Source organism: Chionomys nivalis, chromosome 26 (assembly GCF_950005125.1).
Source record: "Chionomys nivalis chromosome 26, mChiNiv1.1, whole genome shotgun sequence".
In the NCBI taxonomy this organism is placed as follows: domain Eukaryota; kingdom Metazoa; phylum Chordata; class Mammalia; order Rodentia; family Cricetidae; genus Chionomys; species Chionomys nivalis.
This window is the reverse complement of record NC_080111.1, coordinates 18,887,597-18,912,235: the sequence shown is the minus strand read 5'-3', so window position 1 is coordinate 18,912,235 and position 24,639 is coordinate 18,887,597. Positions and strand designations below refer to the sequence as shown.

Genomic DNA, 24,639 nt, shown 5'->3' with positions numbered 1-24,639 from the left:
GAGACTCAATCTGTCAAAATGCATTAAAGTGACACACTGCCAACTCCAGTTCAACCTAAAACCTCATTCCGTAATGAAATGCTTTATATAAACTCAGGAAAGCTGGGACACTCACAGCTCTCTCCTAAATTAGCCCGTATTTGAGGCTGCACTAGTGTGGTATAGAAATGGTAATTTGACTCCCGTGGAGGCACACTAATGGCTCCTGAAAATGTTCCATAGATATGTTGGCTTTTACCTAGAAATTACTTTCTTCCAAAAGGGATAAAGAATTTGAAAAAGCTAAGGGTGGGTCACAAGAGGGGGGCATTTCTGTCTCCTGCTTACCTCCCAATGTATTCCTCTACCGGATACAAACATGGCCATCAACACACGTGTGTGCCCACCCCATGCCCACACACACATATGCACACACAGGCTCCTGTGCACTTTCCCCTGAGGCCAGTGGCGCTCTTCTATTATAAAGAGATAGTGGCATGCCTACTGCCAGTGTTCTGACCCCCACATTACAGATATTCCAAACTTCAACCTCAATTCAGAAGGGAAAAAAAGGATTATGTTGACATCTGGCTGGGACCAGACGAACATGTCCCCAGTAGTTCCAATCCTCTTGAAACATGGCACCAACAGACTTCATAGACGTCAAATTGAGGGACAGTAAAAGCTGGCAAACGTGCTAGGTGATTTACGCTTTGGTCAATTACAGGCATTACCTGATTGGATTAGAGCTCTGTTCAGTGTGTCTGTTGCTGAAGGGTTCACACACTTGAGGAAGTTGCAGTTAATATTTTCTCCTCGCCTCACACGTGTGGCGAAAGGAAAAGCGGATTTTCTTCAGGATCTGGATTTTCATCACTCACGGATCTTGATGTCTGTGCTGATGGAGGAGTTACTTTCATTTAATAAAGAAACTGCCTTTGCCCATTTATAGGCCAACCCTTAGGTGGGTGGAGTAAACAGACAGAATGCTGGGAGAAAGAAGCCGAGTCAAGTAGTCGCCATGATTCTCCCACTCCAGACAGACGCAGGTTAAGATCTTTTCTGGTAAGCCAGCTCATGGTGCTACACAGAATAAACAGAACAGAATGCTGGGAGAAAGAAGCCAAGTCAGTCAGTCGACATGATGATTCTCCCACTCCAGACAGATGCAGGTTAAGATCTTTCCTGGTAAGCCAGCTCGTGGTGCTACACAGAATATTAGAAATGGGTTAGATCAATATGTAAGAGCTAGCCAATAAGAGGCTGGAACTAATGTGCCAGGCGGTGTTCAAAATAATACAGTTTCCGTGTAATTATTTCGGGTAAAGCTAGCCGGGTGCGGGACACAGCCCCACTTCCGATTACAACACTGTGCTAGTTAGTTTTGAGGACTTCTGTTGTACTTTTGTCAACTTGACCCAAACTATAGTCACCTGGGTAGAGGGCACAACTTCAGTTGGGGTTCCCTCCTTCAGAATAGCCTGTGGGCATTTTCTTTATTGATGATTAATTGATATGGGAGGACCCTGGCAGGCAGAAGCAATACATGGGAAGACGGTACTGGGTGTAGAAGAAAGGGACTGTGAGAACCGCAGAGAACACGCCAGAAAGCAGCAGTCCTTCATGGTTTCTGCTGCAGTTTCGGCCTCGAGATCCCGCCGAGACTTCTCTGGACCGTAACGGAAATGTAAGCCAAAACCCTTTTTTCTCCAGAGTTCCTTTGGATAACAGTATTTGTCACAGCAATGGGAAGCCGAGTAGGGCTTGGCTCAGAGGTGCTCTCCTCGTAAGCAATCAAAGGACAGCCGTCTAGAAAATGCTGCTCAAATAATACTTGGATGCTTCGGGATGGCTTTCACAATCCACCTTAGCACCACCCTCCCTTTGTCCTGGCTTGAAATCTCCTTTATGATGTAGAAAACAGTTTCATGATTCTATTAATGACTGTACTCTGTAAGAAACTTTTCTGATCCTTACTGCCAGTACATCTGAGGGTCTAGCCAGTGTCTAGCTAGAGGTTTGGCTATAACCAGAGAGAAAAATCTATAAAATCTATGTCCCCATGAACACCTTGATCTCCATGGATCTCCATCTCCATTCAAGCACACTGTGATCTGGGCCTAATTCTACTTGGCCTGCCTTTTGACTCTTTGCAAACCTCACTTCCCTGTACCCGTTACTTAGCACATTCTCTTCTCGAAACTTTCATAAATCTTAAATTCCTACTTCTTTGTCCATTGTCCCATGAGCTCCTTTGATACAGTTATACAGAATCAACATTTTATTTCTATTGACCGGTTGAGCCGTTGTGTAGTCCTTAAATTATAATGCCTAAGCATCATGGAAGTTAGTCATCGATGGCAGAGATTTGTACCAACCACTTGCCGCCATATTGTATTTCCCCTCCCCCACAAAGACCAGGACTTGGTAGTTCTTAGAAGATCCAGAATATATTGCTAACAAGTCCACCAGGTGGCCCCAACACATGGATCCAGCACCCCTTTAAGAAAGTCTCCTCCAGGAACGTCTCTCTTGCTTCTTGATTTCTGAAGTAAGGACAAGAAAACATTTTTTGTTCCCTAAACAAGATTTTTTTTTTCTGTTCCTAGAAATTCCATTTCGGAAACATTAGAATGCAGAGATTTTTTAAATCTACTCCCTTCTGGGCTGGGATAACAGTGTTTAGGAGTAAGCTAGCTTAATCTGTGTAAATGAAATTGCTATTAATCACTTTTGGAGAAGATGGAGGAGTCCCGGGAACACGCTGTAATTTGAATCACTTTGGTGCTGCCTCCGCCCGTGCCGCAGCTAGCAAATACATTGTTTATGAAAAGCGTGGCTCAGGGTGAAAATATCGCTTCTGCAAAAAGGCAGGAAACAGTGTCAGGGCGTCAGGACTCTGCTCTCCCAACTGGAGAGTCCTGTATTTGTAATAAATTCCTTTCGCGCTGGATGAGTTCTGCATTTTCAATGAGGTTAACTTGGCAACATTCTAGTTGATTTTAATAAAAATAGCTGCTTTGAGGACAGGGAGCTGAGGTTGCCAAATTTACAGCTGCCTTGCACAATTCCTCTTCCACCTCCTTCAGGGCTACTTAGAACCAGTAAGCAAATTAAGTGTATCGATTGCAATTTTGTTGGACTAACCCGGCTTATTTTTTTTTTTTTTTACTTCTCCTTCTTAAGGAATAGACTCGATTCCTTTTAGTATGTGTCTTTTCAGGGTGATCTCTTCTCTTTTCAGCCATAACACAAAGACAACATCATGGCTGGATCCACGGCTCGCGAAAAAGGCTAAACCTCCTGAAGAGTGCAAAGAAAATGGTAGGTTATTAAGTTTTTATGTTTTTTTCAGCAGTGCACTTTGAGGATGTTTGTGAATTCTGAAGAGAGGTTATTATGTAAAGAGGCAATGATCTGGCTGAAACCGACTCTAAATGTGGTGTTTCCTGCTGGAGAGAAGGGGACACGGCCCGGTCCGCGAGCCATGTGTTTGCCTGTCCCTCTGAGGAGACGCTGCCGGAGCATCTCCTCTCTGTCATTTCTGTGGGTTCTTTTTGACCTCCGGCCTGACTTTCTCCCTCCTACTAAGGACTTTTGGTGTGCGGTGTGTCTCTCTGAGAATTCTGGTCTTTCGCTAAAGTCAGAGAGGACACAGAGAACTGTAGAACGCACAACTGTAAATAGCACTGGCGGTCCCCTTCAAAGGCAGCGACATTCTGCCAGTTAGGAAGAAGCCAGTGTCGAAAAGAATCATTTTATTCTATAAACAGCAGTTCAGCAAAACAATTAATCGCATGAGTGTGTTAGGTGGTCCTTGCTGTGTTCCAGGAGTTTGCTTAAAAGCGGACTGTGCCGGTGTGAGAAGTTTCTAAACAGAGTCCCAGATGGATGCCAGCCCTGTCTCAAAATTAGTAAATTACACAGACGACGTCTGCAATTAGGAGCCTTGTCATTTCTAAAAAAGTGTAGTTAATGTTAAAATAGTTTTTACCATTTACTCAAAGTAAACAGTAGACTCCCCTGTTGGTTTATTATCTGTCTCCATTCGCAGCCTTTCTCGGGTCAAGCTTTTAGAGCCCTGTCTGAGAGCATATATCACTGATGCGCACATAAAGCTGGCAAGGGGGATGGGGATAGAGAATATTTAAACTTTTTAAAAGTCTGTTTTAAGTTAAAAAATATTCTCTCTCATTCTAAAAATTCCTTTTTCTTAACAATAGCCCTAACTTTCTGAGATAATATTTTGGGTTCCCATTATAAAAGCAGGAGAAACATACTACCAAGTTAAAGATTAAAAATTCAATTTTCTATGTAGATAAATGTACATATAACCAATTTAATCAAATCTATATATAACTTTCTTTTTATAGTTGTATCTGTTACTGTTTCAGAACAAAACTATGTGTGGATGTAGCCTGTTCATTATTCTATAATCTGACCTTTTAGCACAATTAAGTTAGATTGCATTGATACCGCTAAGTCAAGTATTGCAACCTGGGATAGACTGTAAGTCAATATCACCTTATGCGTTATGTCTGAGTTTACGTAGGCACAAATGTGCAGCCTTAGTATCTCCTGATTCAAATGAATCTATCAAGTTTTTAGCTTGTGAATCCTGCACTTCTTAGCTGTCTGCTTCCTTTGAGTTGCTCTTTTCATTGAAATTAAATGACTAAGATCAACCCTCTGTGTCCGAGGAGACATGGGCAAACAAGATGGTGCCTTTTACCATGTTCCAGTGTTAATTTTTTGCACATCTATATTTATCTGGGTTCTCTGGATGGTAGACGCTTGAGCATAATGCTAATGCCTACAATTGTATGTCTCTGGAAAATGAGACCCGGAGACCACTTGCTCAGAAGGTCCCAGTGCTGGTCAGTTACTGTTTGTTTGCATTTTCTACAAAAGAATTCATAGACAGGGATGCTGGGCCTTAGAAACTCCCATTTATTTCATTTGAACACTACTGTTCTGGACATGTAATTTATGTTTTCTTGCCAAGAAAAGCACTTTAGGGTAATACTGTCTCTTTTGTTTTATTTTTCTTTTCTTTAAATAACATGAATTACTACTGAGTGTTTGAAATGCTAAGGGGTTGCTTCAGGGGGCCGCCAATTGCATGTCACAATCAGCTCAGACACACGAGGTTGGTGTGATTTTTCTGAATTCTGGAATGTGTGTAAAATGTGTATTAAACCGTAGGTCTTCCACATGGTGACAGCTTCCTCCAGTGCAGACGCCTCTTCCTCTGCCAGGCAGAGAGAGTCGCTGTCAGATGCTCTAATCTAATCTAGAAAGGAGCCAGTCTGAAGTTGGACTGGTGAGCCACGGTTCATCTCTGGTTTGTCCTCATTCTCTGTGAATTTGTGGGCCAGAGTTTTCAGTTAACAGCCTAGCGCAGCCTGGCAAACACTGTCTGAAAGGGGGCCAGAGAGGACATGTCTCAGGCTTCAAAGGTCCCCAGCATCTTCGCACTCATTTGGCTACAGCAGTCAGTGTGATGATATGAAGGTCAGGACTGTGTTCCAGGAAACCCTTACTTGTAGACAAAGAAATGTAACTTTTGTGAGCTTTCCTGTAACAAAGTGATCTTACCTTTTCCCTCTTAACTACTTAAAATAAATAAACTTTACTCTTAGATGGCAAAAAATTAAAAGTGGGCTGGATTTGATACCTAGGATGAACTTTAGTCTGTCCATCATGTGGTACCTTTCTCTCGGCGGGTCTTGAACAGTAATATTAATATTAAATGGTTTTTTTTTCTCACAACTGTAGTACTGTAGATAATCTAAGATGTTTTTGTTGTTTTTTTGTTTTGTTCTGTTTCGTTTTGTTTTTAATCTTCAGGAATTTTAGCTTACTTTTTGTGTGTATATGCCTGCAGATTCTGCGTTGTTTGAATTTGACAAGCGTTGGGGGTTGTGTGAGGGTTAGAACAATCTGTTTAGATGCTGTACTTTGTTACTGTGGTCCCTGGGAATTCCTGATCATGTCCCTCACCTCTATGGCCTCTCTTCCCAAATCGGGTCTGAATTCAGATTTTTAAAATCCCCAGGTCACTGTGAGGAGCTGGACATTTTCTCAAATCTCACCAGGTTTCTCCACTACACAGAATTTTAAACTTTCTCTCCAAGCCTGTGGGACACATTTTGCCAAGAATAGCTATTAGCTATGAACAACCACAAAATGTAAACCTACTCAAACATTACATGAGAATTTTTGAAAGGGGTGTGAGTGTGAGTGTGTGTGTGTGAGTGTGTGTGTGTGTTGTAACTGGATCGAGCACATTTCAAAGCTGAGTTTCCTAGGTAACCATATCATGCTGCCTTGTCGGGGAGGTTGTTCTTGATCCCTTTGCTTTTCCGGCATTTCACCCAGATTTTCACATGGGTCAGTCCTTCCTGGAAGAGGAAATTTAAGTGTAGTCATTTTTAAATGGGGTTGGGAGAAAGAAGCAATCTCATTACATAACCTAGTCCTGACAGATCTCAACCTCACTATTTTCTTGCCTCATGCTTCAAAGTGCTGGCGTTATGGGTACGCAGCACCATAGCAACCTCCTTAACTCCCAAGCTTGAGTGTTATGCGTACGAGTATTTGCTGTGGATCTGTTAATATATACATCTTCACATCTCTTCACACAGGTGCGAAATTCCTTGTCAGTTATAATTGGGAGCTAAGCGAAAGAAAAATGAGAGGCATTCTCAATTGACTCAAATGATCCTCATGGAGAGAAAATAGGCCAAGAATATTTCTCCTTGGTATCAGGGGAGAAAGGTTGCTCTCATTTGAGTCTCTACGAAATGAATGCTTTCTCTGTTTACAGGAAAGCAATCACTTGGCCCTTTTAATTTGAAAGCTAATATACCCAGTAAACATAAAAGCAACTCCCTTCTCAGAGTATCCTTTAAAATACCACAGTCACTGTGCTCTGAGAATCTGTCATAGCGCTGTGCAGTTTGGGACTTTTAGCACCAGTCTGCATGGCAGAAGAAAGTCTCCACCTACTACTGGAGTCTAATAATAGAACTTGGGGGAGTGCTGTTTAGTAATCCAACACAGTTGTATTTAAAATGTCATGGGGCGGGGGAAGGTTAACCATTGAGTAATTTGGATTCAAAACTGGTTAAACCGTATGTAAAATACCATCATATTTCACCCTCAGAATCAGCAGTGTCGTACTTCTCCTGAGACACGTTCAATCATAGCTGTTCCTATCATGACAAATCCCACAAAAACACCAAGTAGGAGAGTCCCTTAGAGGCCGGGAGAAAGGTCGGTTGGCAAAGGGTTTAGTATACAAACATAACTATCTGAGTTTGAGTTTTGTGCTCAGCAACTGAGCACAGAAATAGTTGCCTGTAATCTCAGCACAGGGGAGATGGAGAGGGATGGATCCCAGGGGCTCACTGGCCAGTCAATCAAACTGAATCACGGAGCTCCAGGTTCAGTGAAAGAGCCTGTCTCAAAAAGCAAGGTGGTAACTGGTGCAGGAAGATAATTGGTGGCAACCTCCGGCCTCTTGCATGTGTACACACAAGCGTGCCCTCACAAGCAAATGTGCACACACACACACACACATACACACACACATGCACAAAATAAAGTGACCTATGGACCAGTTCTCTTTAAGTTGACATACGACTCAGCTCAGTAGCATCCTCCAGTGCTATATAGGTTCAGAAGAAATCCTATCATCAGACAGGCAGGATCAACTGCTCCAAACCCTCTCAGGCGAGGGGATGATTCTCCATGGTGATTCCTATCTGTAGGAGGAGAATCCGTTCTTCCAAAAGGACTTGGCTTCCCTGTAGGAAGGACTGTTTCTTGTACTGTCAGTTCAGCTCCTTTAGATGGTACTGAGCCTGCAGCCTCCTAGACAAGGACAATGAGCAGGGAGGGGGTGGAGGGAAGAGCTGGCCTACCTCAACAGCATTGGGCTTCTCTAAGGTTCTTGGAGAGTTGGAAGCGAACGAATCCGTGTGGGTTAAAATTGTCCATCTAGCTAGTGCCAGCCTGATATTAATAGATTGATGTTTTCCCCTGTACTCTGTTAAAAAAAAATGGCTCTAAATTTTCACAAAATAATAATTACTTCTCCCTCAGCTGACTAGATGGGCTCCTTTCTAGATTCAGTGTCTGAATTATGAGTGAGTTTCCATGGGTTACTACAGAAAAAGAAGTCAGCTGTAGCAGCCGCCTCCATGAGCTTACATTTACGTGACACTACCTAGTCCTTTGAACTTTGTCTTTAAAACAATATCTAAGAATGAATACGAAAAGGTCTTGCTTGGTAGTGTCTATTAAATACAGATTTTTTTTTTCAAAAGAAGAAACTTGTCCTTCAAAAATAATAGAAAATACAACTTAGGTTCTAGTCATTTCTTGAATGAGTTTTATAAAATTGGCATAAGTGAAATTATACTTAAATTCTAGATTCTTTTTTTGATTGGCTGTTCTGTCTTTATATAGGAAGTCTGGCTTGTTTTCTCGTTTGGTTCTTTTCGATAATTAATAAATCCTAATTTCTCAAGTTTGTTGTCATCAAATCAATTTTATATTTGTCTATCTTTAATCTGAAGAGCTTGCTAAGAACTTGGAAGTGTGTTACTATAAAAAACATTTGTTGCCATTATGTGGTGGTCAGGGCATTTTCTTTCTTATCTTGGCCATTCTGACGGTGTGTCAGAAGTCCCCTAATGGCTGATGTATCAAGCATCTTGTCATCTGCAAGTATTAAACAATGGAATGCCACGTCATGGCTCTGTTTCACCTATATTGGCAGTTTGTTCATTACTTTCTTCTCTGTCCTGCAGAATGTCTGACAGACTCTATCATGAGGCAGGAACCCTGAAGGACTGTCTCACCTTCTTTTGGCAAGTTCAGCAGTCATTTTTCTGTGGGTCCTGCATGTCCAATTCATATAACACATCATCAAACAGTCCAGGCAAGAGAAATTTCTTGCCCAAATGACAAACTCTATAAGTGGCCTTTTTGATGCCCATCATCCATGCTCTTGAAGGAATTGGTGCTGCTGTGTCTCACTGTGAAGAAAAGTCTAAGTTTTAAAAACATTTTAAATGCCATATTCCATAGGTCTTTAAAAGGTTTTAAAAGTACCTATTCATCTGAAATATATTTTTGTACATCTAGAAAGCCTACACAACAAGTTTGACTATTATAGATGACTAGCTATCCATAATTTTAATTACACATTATAGTTTTAAATGAGGTGTATAAACATAATACCTTAAGCAAGAGTAGAAATATACATATAACAAAATTGACCTTAAATTTGTATCAATAAACTAAAGTTCAAACCAGTGTAAAGTATTCATTTTTATATCATATTGCTCTTTCTTTTAGAAAGAGATTGACTGACCATTAGCCATTTATAACCAACCCTTTTAAAATGAAAATCAACATTTATAACAACCATTTTGGACATTTTGGCAGTTTTCTCCAAACTTCTTCCTGCTTTTTTGGAAGTAAAGTATTTTTAGGGTTCACAGAAACCTTTCAGGGGTCTTGTTGCAGCAGATTACATTAGCCTGGAATGAATCCATAGGTTTTCATTCTCTGGAGAAACAAAAGCAGAATCTCTTTTCCAAAGTAACATATTCTTAGACTCAAATTTTGATGTCAAGATACCTATAAAATATATATATTTGTTTAGCTTAGTAACCTGTAAAATGAAATGCCTCTCTGTAGTTAGGTCATTAACAGTCAAAAATTCAAAGAAAACACAATAATGTACATAACCCATACTCTCTGTTTATTTTCCATCTTTATGTGACTTTTTATATTACTTTTACTGTCTCTTTAAAGACTTTGTTTTATTCTTTAAAACTATTTCTTTCTATAGCTGCCTATATCCATGTTCTTTTTTCTCTTAAGCCTATGTGCATTTTAAAACACATTATGGCCCACTCAGAGGTTTACGTTTGTCTGAATATATCTTTATTGCATATCTGCAATCCTATTTTTGGTCACTGTGCTAAGCTGTTAAGCAGGCATGGCTAGGAACAGGGCTGTTGCTTTCACACTGCTTGGCTTTTCAACATGGCAGAGGTTCATTCACTGCCAGCTTTGGAATCTATGTCTACCACCCCAACTCTGGGGAGCAGTTGGCCCATGCCACCACCAAGTAACTAGCAGCACGCTGCCCACAAATCCCCTCCAAGTGCTCTGTAACTGGACCTCCTGAAAGAGTGGGAGACATTTGTACATCCAGCATGAACCAGGAAGTCATTTCTTAAAGAAGCTGTGCAGTTTTTGCTGCTAATGCTGAGTCAAGAAGCCACCTCTTATAGGAGCTGTGCCTCTGCTCACCACCAGCAAACAGCCAATTAAAAAAAAATACAGCTACCAAAAGGCTCCAATTGACTTCCATTTTTGTGGGTCTAGAAGCCCATTTTTTAAGCTTTCTTAGGTTTTATGTGGATGTATGTTGCTGAACGTTGGGTGCTATTTTGTAAGCAGAGACTGCGCTTTCATTTCCTGGCTGCTCAAACCCAAATAATTACACAGAAACTATATTAATTACAACACTGCTTTACCAATGGCTCAGGCATATTTCTAACTATCTCTTACATCTTAAATTAACCCAATTCTGTTAGTCTATGTATTGCCACGTGGCCATGGCATTATCTGATTTTCTACATGTCTTGTTCCCTCAGTGGTTGGCTGACATCTCTTGACTCCACCTACTCTCTCTATATCTCTGTTAGGATTTCCCATCTGGCTTTACTCTACTAAGTCATTGGTCAAACCAGCTTCATTATTAACCAATGATAATAAAACATATTCATAGATACAGAGGGCAATCCCACCCACATCATGAAGTAAAACCTTTGCTTTAGCAATGTCCTTGTTTCAATTTCATAAGTAAGCTTTGGTCTCTTTTGTGTGTTTTGGTTCCAATGCAGTTTAGTTTCTTGAGCCCTTAAGACGGAATTTTGCTTACTTCTGACTTGAAAGCTTCCAGTGCCACTTGTAATCAAGCGAACCCTCAAGGCTGTCTGTAGCAGGGGTGTGAGAATCTAGATCTATAGATGGAAAGGATTCCACCTGACTTTCCATCTCTGCCTATACAGACTGGAGGGGGTGGGGCAGGGATAGCCCATCCTTTAGTGATGTCACCCGTACAGGTGCATTAGCCATCACTGCCGACGAGGAACTAGTTGGTCTTTTTGTGTGCTATTGGTGATGCCGCAGGTAAAATGCTAAATGTATCATCCTTGCAAACAGTGTTCATGATGAGGCTGCTCCCAGTTCTCCGATGTTCTTCCCCAGTCCTGGGCGTTTTTCCAGAAGGAATGGGATTTTCTTACCTGTTGTCTGCCTCAGGCTGAGCTGCCTGGATACATGCCTGAAATACGACCGTGACAAAGGAAACCTAGAGAGTCCTAGTCGTGTCCTTGCTTGCACCCTAAGCTCCCTGGGCAATCTTCCTGTTTCTTTCAGAATTGTCTATGATTACTTGTTGAATCATGCAGGATTTTTAATTGTATTTGGGTGAGGAGATGAAAAGGAAGGATGGATGCTTCATTGTTTTTATGAGTTGAAATGTCTAGATGTTTTTTTTTTTTTTTTTGGAGACGGGAACCTGAAAGGGGTGTGCGTGTATGTGGTGGGGGCTGGACAGGGCTGGGTAGTAGAAGGGAAGTGATGGAAATGTACCAGAGGGCATTAAAGGGCGATAAAGTTTACGCTGGAATGAGAGCGGAGAAATGGGAGGCAGGAGACAGGGTGGGGAAAGGTCATCTGAATCTAACCAACTGGTTACTTTGTAAGCTATTTTAAAGTGACAGAGCGCTTTTCAGCTTCACATTTTCCACACAGTGATGATGTAGTTCAGAGTTAAGACCCTCGATACTTGAGCGTAAAGGATAAGACCTGAGTCTGAGATAGTTATCAATATTTCGTCCATCCCGCACACACAAGATGCTTAAATCAGATGCACTGGAGCCCAACAAGTATGTTAAGGAAACTCATTAAAGATTTTATGCATAATTTTATATTTGAAATAAAGGGCTTATTTTTTTCTCCTCTGAGCTACCATATCAGTAAATAGACTGATAAGTACAATTGCATTATCCAAATATTTTGCCCTGTAATTTATTCTTAAATCAATGGAGTAAATATAGTTCTCTGAAAATAATTTTCAAGTATTTAATCAGGTTCCGAGTTCTTGGAATTTAAAACAAACAAGTGTCCATTGGTGTCTGTGTTTCTCAAATACCCACTGCAGCCCACAGTGCTTAGAATGGTCTCCCTGTGAGCTCAGTGTGATGCTGTCAATCACACTGCCAGGCATACCATTAAGTGGCCGTCAGTGATCAGGTCTGTCCAGTAATGCAGAAAGCCAAAGAAAAGACTGAACACTTCTCTAAACTGTCACAGACAAGCTCTTCAGAAGCGAGAGACCCCAATCCAGGTCACCCACACGAAGTCAAGCCCTCGGACATTAGCTGGTGATTTCAGCAGCTGCTGGGCAATGATCTAATTCTCCTTCCATCCGCGAACTGTAGTTTCCTAAGTGCCAAGCACCATAAACCTGTGCTCTCAAAACTGATGGCAATAAAGGAGGAGGTGTCCCCCCATTATAGTTAAGAGGGAGCACTTAGGGCTGTAGCTTCAGCACCACGTCTCTCAAATGACTGGTTTCCGTAGAGGTCAATCATTCAACCATCATTGCTATTTAAAAAAAAAAAAAAAAAAAATCTCCCTGGGGAATTAGATTTTTCAAGGGATGAGAACTCCTTGAGCTTAGAAATACTGCCTTTCAACAAAAACACGTTTCAACAAAAACTAAGTGGTAAATCCCATATTATCCATAACATTATATCCATATATCCATCTGACACATAACATTATATCCATATTTTATATTTTTCCCTGTATTTTCATTAAGAAATTCCTTACCCTCTTACTTATTTTTAAGTGTATTCTACCTTCTTTTTTAAATCTTTATGTTTATTCAGTTCAATTAAATTTCCTTTTGTGGGTGATTTACTCCCAGCCCTATTCCATGTTTCAGGGCTACAAAAAGTCTCTCTGATCCTCGGTTGTATGGGTAATCAAACATTCATATTCTTTTCAGTGTAATTTACCTACCTGTAAGTGAAGCAAGTTGATTTCTGTAGCCATATCTATAAACCCACTGTGCTTGCAGACTTGAGCATTAGTCACGCAAAAATGCAAAGAAGTAAAAGTATTTATACTAGCTTTCTGATGTAACAAATCCCCAACAAAAACAGCTCATGGAGTGAGGGGTTGATTGTGTCCCACACTTTGAGGGGTATGCTCAATTGTGGCTGGGAAGAGATATGCCAACAGGAGGCTGAGCTAGCCATCACATGACAAACATCACATGACGCCTGTACTCAGATGATCATGTGGCAGCTGCAGTCAGGCATTCAGGATAGATCTCCTCTCCTCAGTTAAACCTATGAGGCAGAGACAGGCAGATCTCTGTGTCTCAGTTGGTTATCTCTGTTGACAATAATGTAATTAGTCTTTAATTTTTTCCCATATTCAATGTAAACCCGTGGTGTATAGCTATGTTTAAGACATGTGTATTTCCATATGTCTCTATTTCTTTGTCTTTTTTTAGAGACAGTAGCTTCTACTGGATTGTTTTCTTTATTCCACACTGATTACTAAGTGATTTGCTGCCATTAAAAAAACACCCGCGCTGTACGGTGGTTGTGCACGCCTTCAATCCCAGCTCTTAGGAGGCAGAGGCAGGCAGATCTCCATGAGTTCGAGGCCAGCCTTGTTTACAAATTGAGTTCAAAACACAAACATTTGCTTGATTCATGCAACACACTTAGATCTTCCTTAAGACTCGAGTTTTAAAGTCTGCCCATCAACTTAGAACATGGAAATATTCTAAGTCAACATGAAGCTGACTCTAAGACACCAAGGGAGCTTCTGAGAAACAATTACTAAGAAGACAGGATGAGCACGTAACTTGGAGTGTCAAGATTTGGATGTTTATTTGACAGACCCAAAAATTCAGCTCTCTAATCTTTACCTTCCTTGAGTTCTTCCTCAACATTCTCTGATTTTAACATCTCACAAAATGGGATGGTGCTGTGGGTACCAATGACTACGATCGTTCAGACACATGGTACCTGGCATTCTTTAAACAGTGCCCAAAAGGAATAAAAACTTGCCATAAACTTATCAAATACTTATATTTTTTCTTATTAAAAAGTTGTTCATTTTTCCCACTTCAGCAAAAGCTTTATCAAATCATTTTCTGATAGTGCTATTTAGCATGTAAATTGAATTGCTATGCATAAAACAAAGTATTGTTTTAAATCAATTATGAAAATATTAAAGGGATGGAGAGATGGCTCAGTGGTTAAGAGCACTTGCCACTCTTGCAGAAGACCTGGGTTTGGTTTCGAGCATTCGTACCAGATGTTTCACAGCTGCCTATAACTCTAGTTCCTGAGTCTCTGTGGTGTAGCCCTTGGGCCTCTGCAGGCGCTGTACAAATGCAGGCACGCACACACATAAATAATTTCTTAATTAATTTCAAAAACAAAGAACACAAATGAAAATGTATACATTGTCTCGTTCACTACTATTGAACAATTAAACTGTGGCTTTCGATTTAGTAAATGCCATCAGTTGTTCCTAGGTGACAAGGCCACTATCTGTTTAGGTTGTCTGGAAACAAGTTGCCTCCTCCTTAGAGAATGTTACTGTGCTGAATGAAAAATGGCCAGGGAATTCACAGGCAAATCAAGCAAAGAAATGACTGTTATCTTTTCTAACCATGGCAGGGGTTTGAAAACACTGATATAGACTGAAATTACTGCGAGAGCAGATTCGTTCAGCAACACAACGGTGATGCCCTTGTAAAAGCATCAGGAGGTTTATCATCTTGAGAGCTGTTAGCATAGTAACTCAGGCTGCCCAGATAGCTCTGGGCTTCAGATGGCAATGGAGAAATCCTGGTGCTGTCTGGGGACATACCATGGCTTTAAAACTTTCTGCCATTTGCTGAGCTCCTTCCTGGCTGTGTAAGCTTCCTCTATAAGTAATTTCCTAATAACCAAGCAAAATAGGTTGTTTTATGTCTGGCATGCTTTCTTCAAATGCCAACATGGAAGGAAAACTTTTGAAGTGTTTTTTTTAAATGTCTCATTAAATAAAATTGAGAGTTGATTTTGGTACAGTCCTATCCTCTACCATGGCTATCTTTTATTATTTTTAACATTAGTAACTGTGTTTTGAATACCTATTGAATAATTCCTTCATCCCCATGCAGCCTAGAGCGACACTTAATGTCATTTTCCCCATTTTATGGAAGAGAAAATTTGTGATCAGTCAACTCCTCTATGAAAGAAGACACAAACTATAATTGAATCAAATGTAGCTCCATTTGACATAGACTTTTCTTGGCACTCCCCACTCCTCTTAAATTGTCAATATTGTCGTGCTGAAATACCACTACACTCTCTTTTGTAAAGGAGCAGCAGGAATGTCACCTTTGCTGTGATCTTCTCAATGCAATAAGGTTGATCAATCTAATTTGCTGCTAAAATAATAATTTAGTCCCAATGCATGCAATCAGAGACCGGACTCAGTATGGACATGCGATGATAGAAAAACAATATACATTATCTGCTCTGAGGCAAGAACAAGATGTATGAGACCTTGCGAAGCAATTTGGAGACTGTATTAAAATGTATTGTTACCACTAAAGGAAGTGTTAACGTATGCTTTATGTGAATTTACTTCTGCGTTCCAGGCTTGACAATAGAATGAAGTTTGTGGTAAAGCAGACTATCCCACAAATGCAATAACCTCCTGATTCACTTAAACCTGGCTTTGTATAAGAGTCTCTCTATGCTCACCCTCAAAAAAGTGGAATTTTCTTTCTATTTCAAAGTTTGCTCCCATAATTATAGCAAATAGTGAATTGTTCTCTCTCTCTTCGTGTTCTGTTGGAACACGGAGAGATGCAAATTGCTTTCCAAACCCATACATGTCTTCCAACAACCCTCAAAATAGACGTCTTATAGTTTTGTACACTATATGCATAAAAAGAACTAGATTCCTTTTTACATTGCATCAGAGGCAATATTTAAGAGGAACCGTGAATTGTGTGGATCAACTTTATCCCCTTAGGAAGAAAGAAGACAAGCTGCTATAAACACCTTTCTATAGTGAGTCACTGACGCACACATTCAAAACAAGGGGAGCAGTATGTTAATGACTATTAGAGTTTTTCAACTAACTTCTCATTATTCCCTCCCAATTTCATATTAGCAGTTCCAAACTAAACAGTACCAGTTGAAATCATTCATACACGTAAGCAACAAAATTCCATTGCAGTAAGAGCCCAGAGTTCAAATGTAGAATACTATTTACAGAGATACTGTAGAGCCCCGGGTTCAAATGTGGGGTACTATTTACAGAGATGTTATAGAGCCCAGGGTTCAAATATAGGGTACTATTTACAGAGATACTGTAGAGCCCAGAGTTCAAATGTGAGGTACTATTTACAGAGATGTTATAGAGGCCAGGGTTCAAATGTAGGGTACTATTTACAGAGATGCTGTAGAATCCAGGGTTTCAAATGCAGGGTACTAGTTACAGAGATGCTGTAGAGTCCAGAGTTTCAAATTCAGGGTACTATTTACAGAGATTATGTAGAGCCCAGGTTTCAAATGTAGGGTACTATTTACAGAGATGCCATAGAGCCCAGGGTTCAAATGCAGAGTACTATTTACAGAGATGTTATAGAGCCCAGGGTTCCAATGTAGGGTACTATTTACAGAGATGCTGTAGAGCCCAGGGTTCAAATGCAGGGTGCTATTTACAAAGATGCTGTAGAGTCCAGGGTTCAAATGCAGAGTACTATTTACAAAGATGCTATAGAGTCCCAGGGTTCAAATGCAGGGTACTAGTTACAGAGATGCCATGGAGCCCAGAGTTCAAATGTAGGGTACTAGTTACAGAGACGCCTTAGAGCCCAGGGTTCAAATGCAGGGTACTATTTACAGAGATGCCGTAGAGCCCAGGGTTCAAATGCAGGGTACTAGTTACTGTACTCATTCTCCTCATTGCTGTGGCAAGATAAGAAGTCATGGCAGAAAGGGTTGCGCTGGTTGGTCACATTGCATCCTCAGTTGAGAAGCGGAGAGCAGGCCACACTGCTGCTCAGTTTGTGTTCTCCTTTTTATTCAGTCAAGGACCTGAGCCCTTGGAGAGGTGGCACCCACAGTTAAAGTGAGTCTTTCCAGCCAATTAATCCCAAGAACTCCTCCCAAGAGCCCAGACCCTAAACTTACCAACTTCATGGCTCATAGGCATGTGCAGAGATTTGCCTCTCAGGTGATTTCAGATCCTGTCAGTTAACAATCAGCAGTCAACATCACAGAGAGTAACAGTATCTGTTGTAAGTTCATGTCCTGCTCAGGCTGCAGTATTTTCTCTATCTGCATCGTGCTAGGTACAATGCAAGAGACCTAACAAAGAGGGGTTGGTGGTGGAGGTGGGGATTGTTACCATGTTGGCTTTACAGTACAATGACTGGGAAGCCCTGTATTTTGATTTTCTCCATGCAAATGCATGAGTCATGGCCACGGAAACACAAGGTGAAGACTAAATCAAGCAAATAGAATTTTGTATTTTCTCCATAGCTTTACCACCATCATAGAGTACCTGAGGTAATCAGCCTAAAAGGAGAAAGCATAAGTTTGGTTCACAGAGAGTCACAGTCCATGAGCTGTGATGAGGCCACACACTGGGTGCTCATGGTAGGGGAGGTTGCTCACCTCATGGCAACCAGAAATCCAGTGAAAAGAAAGGAAGGAAGCCAAGGCAACCAGAAGGCCACAGCCCTTTGAGGACCTTCCTCCGACGTCCTACATTCTCACTATCCCCTGTCTCATAATTGTTGTACTATTTTGCAACCCTGAGAAACAGAGGACCAAGAATTCACCCTATAGCCCTTGAAAGGATACACCACGTCCACACTTCAGCAACGCTTACTAACCGCTCCTTGGTTTTAAAGTGCATAGTAGGTATTAGATGGGCATAGGAGAAGAACATGTATGCAAAAGCAATGAAATTGTTACGGTAACAATAAGGAGAAGGGAATCAGGAATATTTTAAGGTCAGCAGATATCCGTTGTTCCAGAGAGAGTCTACTCCAGGACTCTGGAACCAGCACTCTCATCTCAGAGGGAAATTTCAAAGAGAGACGTTTTCCCCACATAGTAGCCAAAGTCATAATCTCCACACCAGCTATCCGAAACAGCTTCCCTACAAAGACTAACTAGGAGACTCAGAGTGAATTTTTCTCCAAATCAGTTCCTTCGATCTGAGGCCTGAGGTTGTGCCTGTGGCACCAGTGCCCATTCTTCCCACAGCCAGTTCCGAAAGAGAAAAGATGCCATCACACCACGCTGACCTCAGGTCACCTTTCACTCAGGGGGTTTTGTGGATGTTTATGTGACCGACTTCTCAGTTCTTCCTGAGCAAAGACACAGGCTTCAACATCTCAGCTTCTGTCATCTAGCATTCAGGAGGACAGATGAATTATAGAAAGAGTAAAAATCCCTCTATGCAAGTCTTTTCTTCCATTTTGTCTACAACCCCAGAGGTTCCAAGGGTGAGCATTCCCAACACTGGGTACTTTTGTCCACAGAGTCTTACTTTTAGCTTTATGTAAAGATTAATAAATTGTGTGCTTCATTTGGAAAATATACAAATTTGTGTAAGCTAAGAAATGGGATATATATATGTATACATATATATATATATATGATCTTTATCTAAACCTCCTATAGTTCTCTAGTGATGAGAGTACTTAGTTTATTAGTTAGCTTTGACTTGAATTTGAACATGGGTCCTGAAATTGCTCCCTTGTATCCACCTAATTTTGCTATTATAAACCTTCTGACTCAGTTTCACCATGTCCTCTCTGCCCACCAACCCCCTCACTCGGGTTTATCAGCTACATGTAGCAGTTCCCTAGACATCCAGTCTGTCACAAAGAGCAACAGCCAAGATGTTGGACGTATACTTTGCTTTTAGCTTCTCAGACGTTGTTCTGGAAAGCAATAACGATCTATGCCCACATTCCTTGTTGCTGTGGAGAAGACAATTCAATACTTAACTCAATTTAGAGGAAAATAATGACCTAAGATATTTCTTTGGGGAGAAATTGTAGTATTTTAATTATGATAGCACTATACAGTTGAGAGGATTTTTCAGTAGCTTGTAACAGGTGTTGTGAAGTCATTTTGTGGAGTGACGTTCCCTGCACAAAAGTCAAAATGAAAAGGGGTAGCTAGCAGGCTTTATGTGCAAATATGGTACAGAGATATGCATACCATTTAAATTATATTCATCAGTAGACATCTATAGATAATGGGAATTTAAGTCTTTGATCTCGTAACTTGATAGCCTTCAACTCTAGCCCCCAAACTCCCACATCCATAACTGGCCCAATCAATGTTCATGCTCTCTGATTTCCATCTCCAAGGGAAACAGGTTATAGAAAAGAGTTCCTGTATTTCTCTGTAAGTTTCTGTAGTAAAAACTATCTTCTTCTTCGAGATAAGAAAATAAGTCTCTCTAAGTTTAATAAACCGGACCAAAGCTGTACTAAGTGTAAGCCCTGGGCATCCAGTCAGAATCTTTTCTTGTTACTATAGTTATGATTTTTTTTTAGCTTGATCATTTGATTAAGTCCTATGTTACATGGCCCCAAATGGATAAACAGTGAAAATGCTGCCTACTTCCTCCCCTCTTGCCCCTAATTCTCTCCCCAGAGACAGCTGCACTCACGGGTTTCTGTATAATCTTTATCTATATGAAGATGATAAGGAGCAGGACGACCTCATCCTGTAGGAACGGCTTTAAAGTGGTTGCTTGGTCTTCTTTATAAGGCTGTTCTATGTTCTGCCTATTAACTTACTTCCCACATTCACCTGCTGTTAACAGTCATAGAATCAGAGTACTGGTGAGGGTAAGGCTCACAGAGCATCATAAGTTAGCGGTTATCTCTCTAAATACTGTGTGTAACTACATGGTGAGTTTTAAAACTCCTTGGGCTATAGTTAAGCTCATTCTCAAGCAAAACTAGTGTCTTTACTAATGAATACCAGAGTCTATTGGTCAAGTCAAACGTAACTGTAAACACGGCCATTTTTCCCTATGTCAAGCTTGTCTCCGTATCGTTGATGAGTAGGCCACCCTCCCCATTTAATTTGAAGGGTTGATTTTATCATCTCCTAAGCTGCACACTCAACTCGTTCTTTTTGTGCTTTAGCTAGCCAGTCACCCCACCGGTAGCAACAGCCCATCAATTTATTGTTAGCATTGCATAGAAGGGAATCTGTTCATTTCAGTCCTGACTCTGGCTTCTCATCTCTGATTAGTTTAGCTCCCACTGCTATGGATAATATTTTGTTTTAATTAAACTGTCTTTTGCTTGGTAAGATGTCTGAAGCATATCAATTAGCCAATTAGTTCTGTTCAGTGAGATACTTTGACTTCATCCTACCAGGGGAACAGCCATGCCTACAACAGCCCATATCTCTGCCTTGCAGAGGCTGGGGCATTGCTGTGTTCTGAGAGGTTGGATTCCACAGGGTAATTGTTTGGATTAGCCATACTTATAAAACTCATCGAATGCAAACTAGGACGAAGACAACCATCTACTTGAAAGGCAGCACTCAGAGTGATCAGGTGTGCAGATGCTAGGGCTGGTACTAGGTGTGGTTCTCAGCACAGCCAGCTCATTCTCTGAAGACCTTGACCAACTTCCTTTCCTGACTTCTGTGTCGCTTGGAGATGCTAGGGCTCTCTCTCTCTCTCTCTCTCTCTCTCTCTCTCTCTCTCTCTCTCTCTCTCTTTCTCTCTGTGTGTATTTGTGTGTATATTGTGTGTGTGTGAGGGGGGGGGTGGCGGGGGGCGGGGCTGCCTGGAAGGAGTTCTTCATTGAGATGTCATTGAAGGGGATACTGGGACCCCAGACTTCCTCTCTTTTGCTTCCACCCATGAGGTGAGCCATTTCCTTTGTCACATAGTACCAGCCATAACGTTAGAACTTATAAAACCATGAACCAAAATAACCTTTCCTCTGTAAGCTGATTACCTCAGATACTTGCTGCAACAAGGGAACACTGGCTAACACAGCACACTGACTGGGCAGATACTCTTTTTTTAAAATTTTAATTGAGCTCTACATTTTTCTCTGTTCCCCTCCCTGTGTCTCCCCTCCCCTTCAAACCTTTCCCAAGATCCCCATGCTCCCAATTCACTCAGGATATCTTGTCTTTTTCTACTTCCCCTGTAGATTAAATCCATGTATGTCTCTCTTAGGGTCCTCATTGTTGTCTAGGTTCTCTGGGATTGTGATTTGTGGGCTGGTTTTCTTTGCTTTATGTTTAAAAACCGCTTAGCATTGAGTATATGTGATAATTGTCTTTCTGTATCTGGGTTACCTTACTCAAAATGATGTTTTCTAGCTCCATCCATTTGCCTGCAAAATGCAAGATGTCATTTTTTCTCTGCTGTGTAGTACTCCATTGTGTAAATGTACCATATTTTCCTTATCCATTCTTCAGTTGAAGGGCATTTAGGTTGTTTCCAGATTCTGGTTATGACAAATAATGCTTCTATGAACATAGTTGAGCACATATCCTTGTGGCACAACTGAGCATCCTTTGGATATATACCCAAAAGTGGTATTACTGAGTCTTAGAAAGGTTGTTTCCTAATTTTCTGAGAAATCGCCACACCATCATCCAAAGGAGCTGTACCAGCTTGCACTCCCACCAACAATGCAGGAGTGTTCCCTTTACCCCCACAACCTCTCCAGCATAAGTTGTCATCAGTATTTTTGATCTTGGCCATTCTTACAGGTATAAGAAGGAATCTCAGAGTTGTTTTGATTTGCATTTCTCTGATGACTAAGGATGTTGAACATTTTCTTAAGTGTCTTTCAGCTATTTTAGATTCCTCTGTTGAGAGTTCTCTGTTTAGGTCTGTACTCCATTTTTTATTGCATTATTTGTTCTTTTGATGACAGATTTCTTGAGTTCTTTGGATATTTTGGAGATCTCTGTCTAATGTGGGGTTAGTGAAGATCTTTTCCCATTCTGTAGGCTGTCGTTTTGTCTTGTTGACCGTGTCCTTTGCTTTACTGAAGCTTTTCAGTTTCAGGAGGTCCCATTTATTAATTGTTTCTCTCAGTTTCTGTGCTGCTGGGGTTTTATTTAGGAAGTGTTCTTCTGTGCCAATGCATTCAAGTGTATTTCCTACTTTCTATTCTATAAGGTTCAGTGTGGCTGGTTTTATGTTGAGGTCTTTGATCCATTTGGACTTGAGTTTTGTGCATAGATATGGGTCTATTTTCATTTTTCTACATGTTGATATCCAGTTAAGCCAGCAACATTTGTTAAATATGCTTTATGTTTTCCATTTGATATTTTTTGCTTCTTTGTCAAAAAACAAGTGTTTGAAGGTGTGTGGGTTAATATCCAGGTCTTCTATTAGGTTCCATTGGTCTTCCTGTCTGTTCTTTTGCCAATACCTGGCTGTTTCCAGTACTGTAGCTATGTAGTACAGTTTGAAGTCAGGGAATGTGATACCTCCAGAAGTTCTTTTATTGTACAGGATTGTTTTGGCTATGCTGGGTTTTTTTTTTTTTTTGATTTTTCCATATGAAGTTGAGTACTGTTCTTTTGAGGTCTTGAAGAATTTTTCTGGATTTTGATGGGCATTGCATTGAATCTGTAGATTGCTTTTGTGAATATTGCCATTTTTACTATGTTAATTCTATCTACTCAAGAGCATAGGAGAACTTTCTACCTTCTGGTGTCTTCTTCAATTTCTTTCTTCAAAAATTTAAAGTTCTTGTCATACAAGTCTTCCACTTCTTTGGTCAGAGTTGCTCCAAAATATTTTATGGTATTTGCGGCTATTGTGAATGGTGATGTTTCTCTGATTTCCTTCTCAGCTGGGCAGATATTCTTAACTTTACAACCTGCAAGTATGTTTACAGGAAGAAAGAAGACTTCTCTTCAATCCCGGGGCACAGCACAAAATGTCATGAGTGATACACAGCTGGGTGTCTCCTTCTGTCCTCACTCTCTGACAAGTCACTTTGTGAAGCCAACATGCCAACACAGTTTTACAGCGTGACCTGGGTCATGCTTCAGATTATTATGTATGTTAGGTTCCCGTAAGACACTTTGAAACATAAAATGTCCTCTCTAAATACCAGTGGTTTTCCTACACAGACCTTTTCAGAGGTGACTTCCCAGCCACGTTCCCCCACACCAATAGCAGCTCAGTGAAACTTTGCAGAACAAAAGGCAAATAGAACACTTTTTCTAGCCCTTTTTTTAATAATAGTCACCACCTGTTCTACTTATTTGTAAATCTATTTACATCTGACATAATCCAAAGCTTAATTACAATAAGCACATGAAAGTGTGCATGGAACACACACACACACAGTGTTGTTTTCTTCTTGGAGGCAACTTGGAATTGACCAACAACTTCTCTAAAAGTAGCTCCCAATGTAAGAGTAACATATCCCCAGGATATGCTCACAGTTATGCAGAATTGGAGGGGACACCATATCTGTCTTTTTTCAGAGAAACAGAATCAGTGATTGAGGTCCAAAGCAGGACATTGATGTCCTCAGAATGGAAAGGATACGCAAAGCAGGGACTGGGTAAATAGCAGGTCTGGACGGCTGTGTTTAAGCTAGGATGCTGACGTTATTTTAAAGAGCAAGGAAGGCAGAAAAGGGAGCTTCATGTAGGTCAAGTCACAAAGGCACTAACTTCTGGAATGATTCCATTTAACTGGGATAGAGGATTTCTGTGGAGTGAGCACTTGAGGGCCCACTGGCCAAAGTAAATATTTAGAAATTGATCCTTCCACTAAGACTGCACCATTTGAATAGCTGATACTCAATGTTCACCTAGCTAAAGCCGAGCTTTTGGGTCTAGGCCTAATTTTAGGGACAAAGCACACAGGCTAAGTCAGAGCAAAGAGCAAGCTTGGCAGTGGGCCAAGAGGTGAGCAGCTGAAGTGGCAGGTATTACGAACAAAGAGTCTGTGTAGTTTGCTCGTCTGACTACACAGATGTTAATGGCTAATGGAGAACATTTTTAACTCTGAAATTTAAGTGAGGAAGTTATAACCATGAAATAGCATAAATTGCATTTTCGGCCTTCACTAAGGGTACTTTCGTGAAAATAATTTCTCTCTCAGAGGGGAAAAAAATCTGTATTTCTCAGGCCTTGGTGGTTTGGAAGATACCTTGGATCCCCTGTATTTGTACGTATTAACCTGCACAAATGTGTTCTGTGATGCTGTACATCTTTTCTTAGACACTCCTTTCTGGTCCATAGAGGGTCCCGTAAGCATTCGTATCAGCAACTTCCATGGAGAATAGCCCAAGGATTCTTCCCAATGCAAGGCCTCTCTTAATCACTCATTATTTCAGGGGCAGGCTGTGTAGACAAGACTGAAGCATTAAGGTCTGGAATATGACACAAACCCCGTATCATCCATGTTCCTGTTGTTATCCTGCCATGCAAGGGAGTGCATGTTAAGATCGACACCCTCGGAAGCCTGCCCTGGTTTTTGGTGACTTCC

At 40.9% G+C, this 24,639-nt stretch overlaps 1 protein-coding gene across 9 annotated transcripts in view; it reads left to right on the top strand.

Moving 5' to 3' along the window:
• The window catches only part of Magi2 (membrane associated guanylate kinase, WW and PDZ domain containing 2), a 1,220,672-nt gene that overhangs the window by 808,621 nt on the left and 387,412 nt on the right, over nucleotides 1-24,639 (top strand). For all 9 annotated transcript variants that reach the window (XM_057758561.1, XM_057758559.1, XM_057758560.1 and 6 more), the window contains one exon: nucleotides 3,224-3,303. In XM_057758561.1, the coding sequence (XP_057614544.1) occupies nucleotides 3,224-3,303 (80 nt within the window). The remainder of the gene's footprint in view (nucleotides 1-3,223; nucleotides 3,304-24,639) is intronic.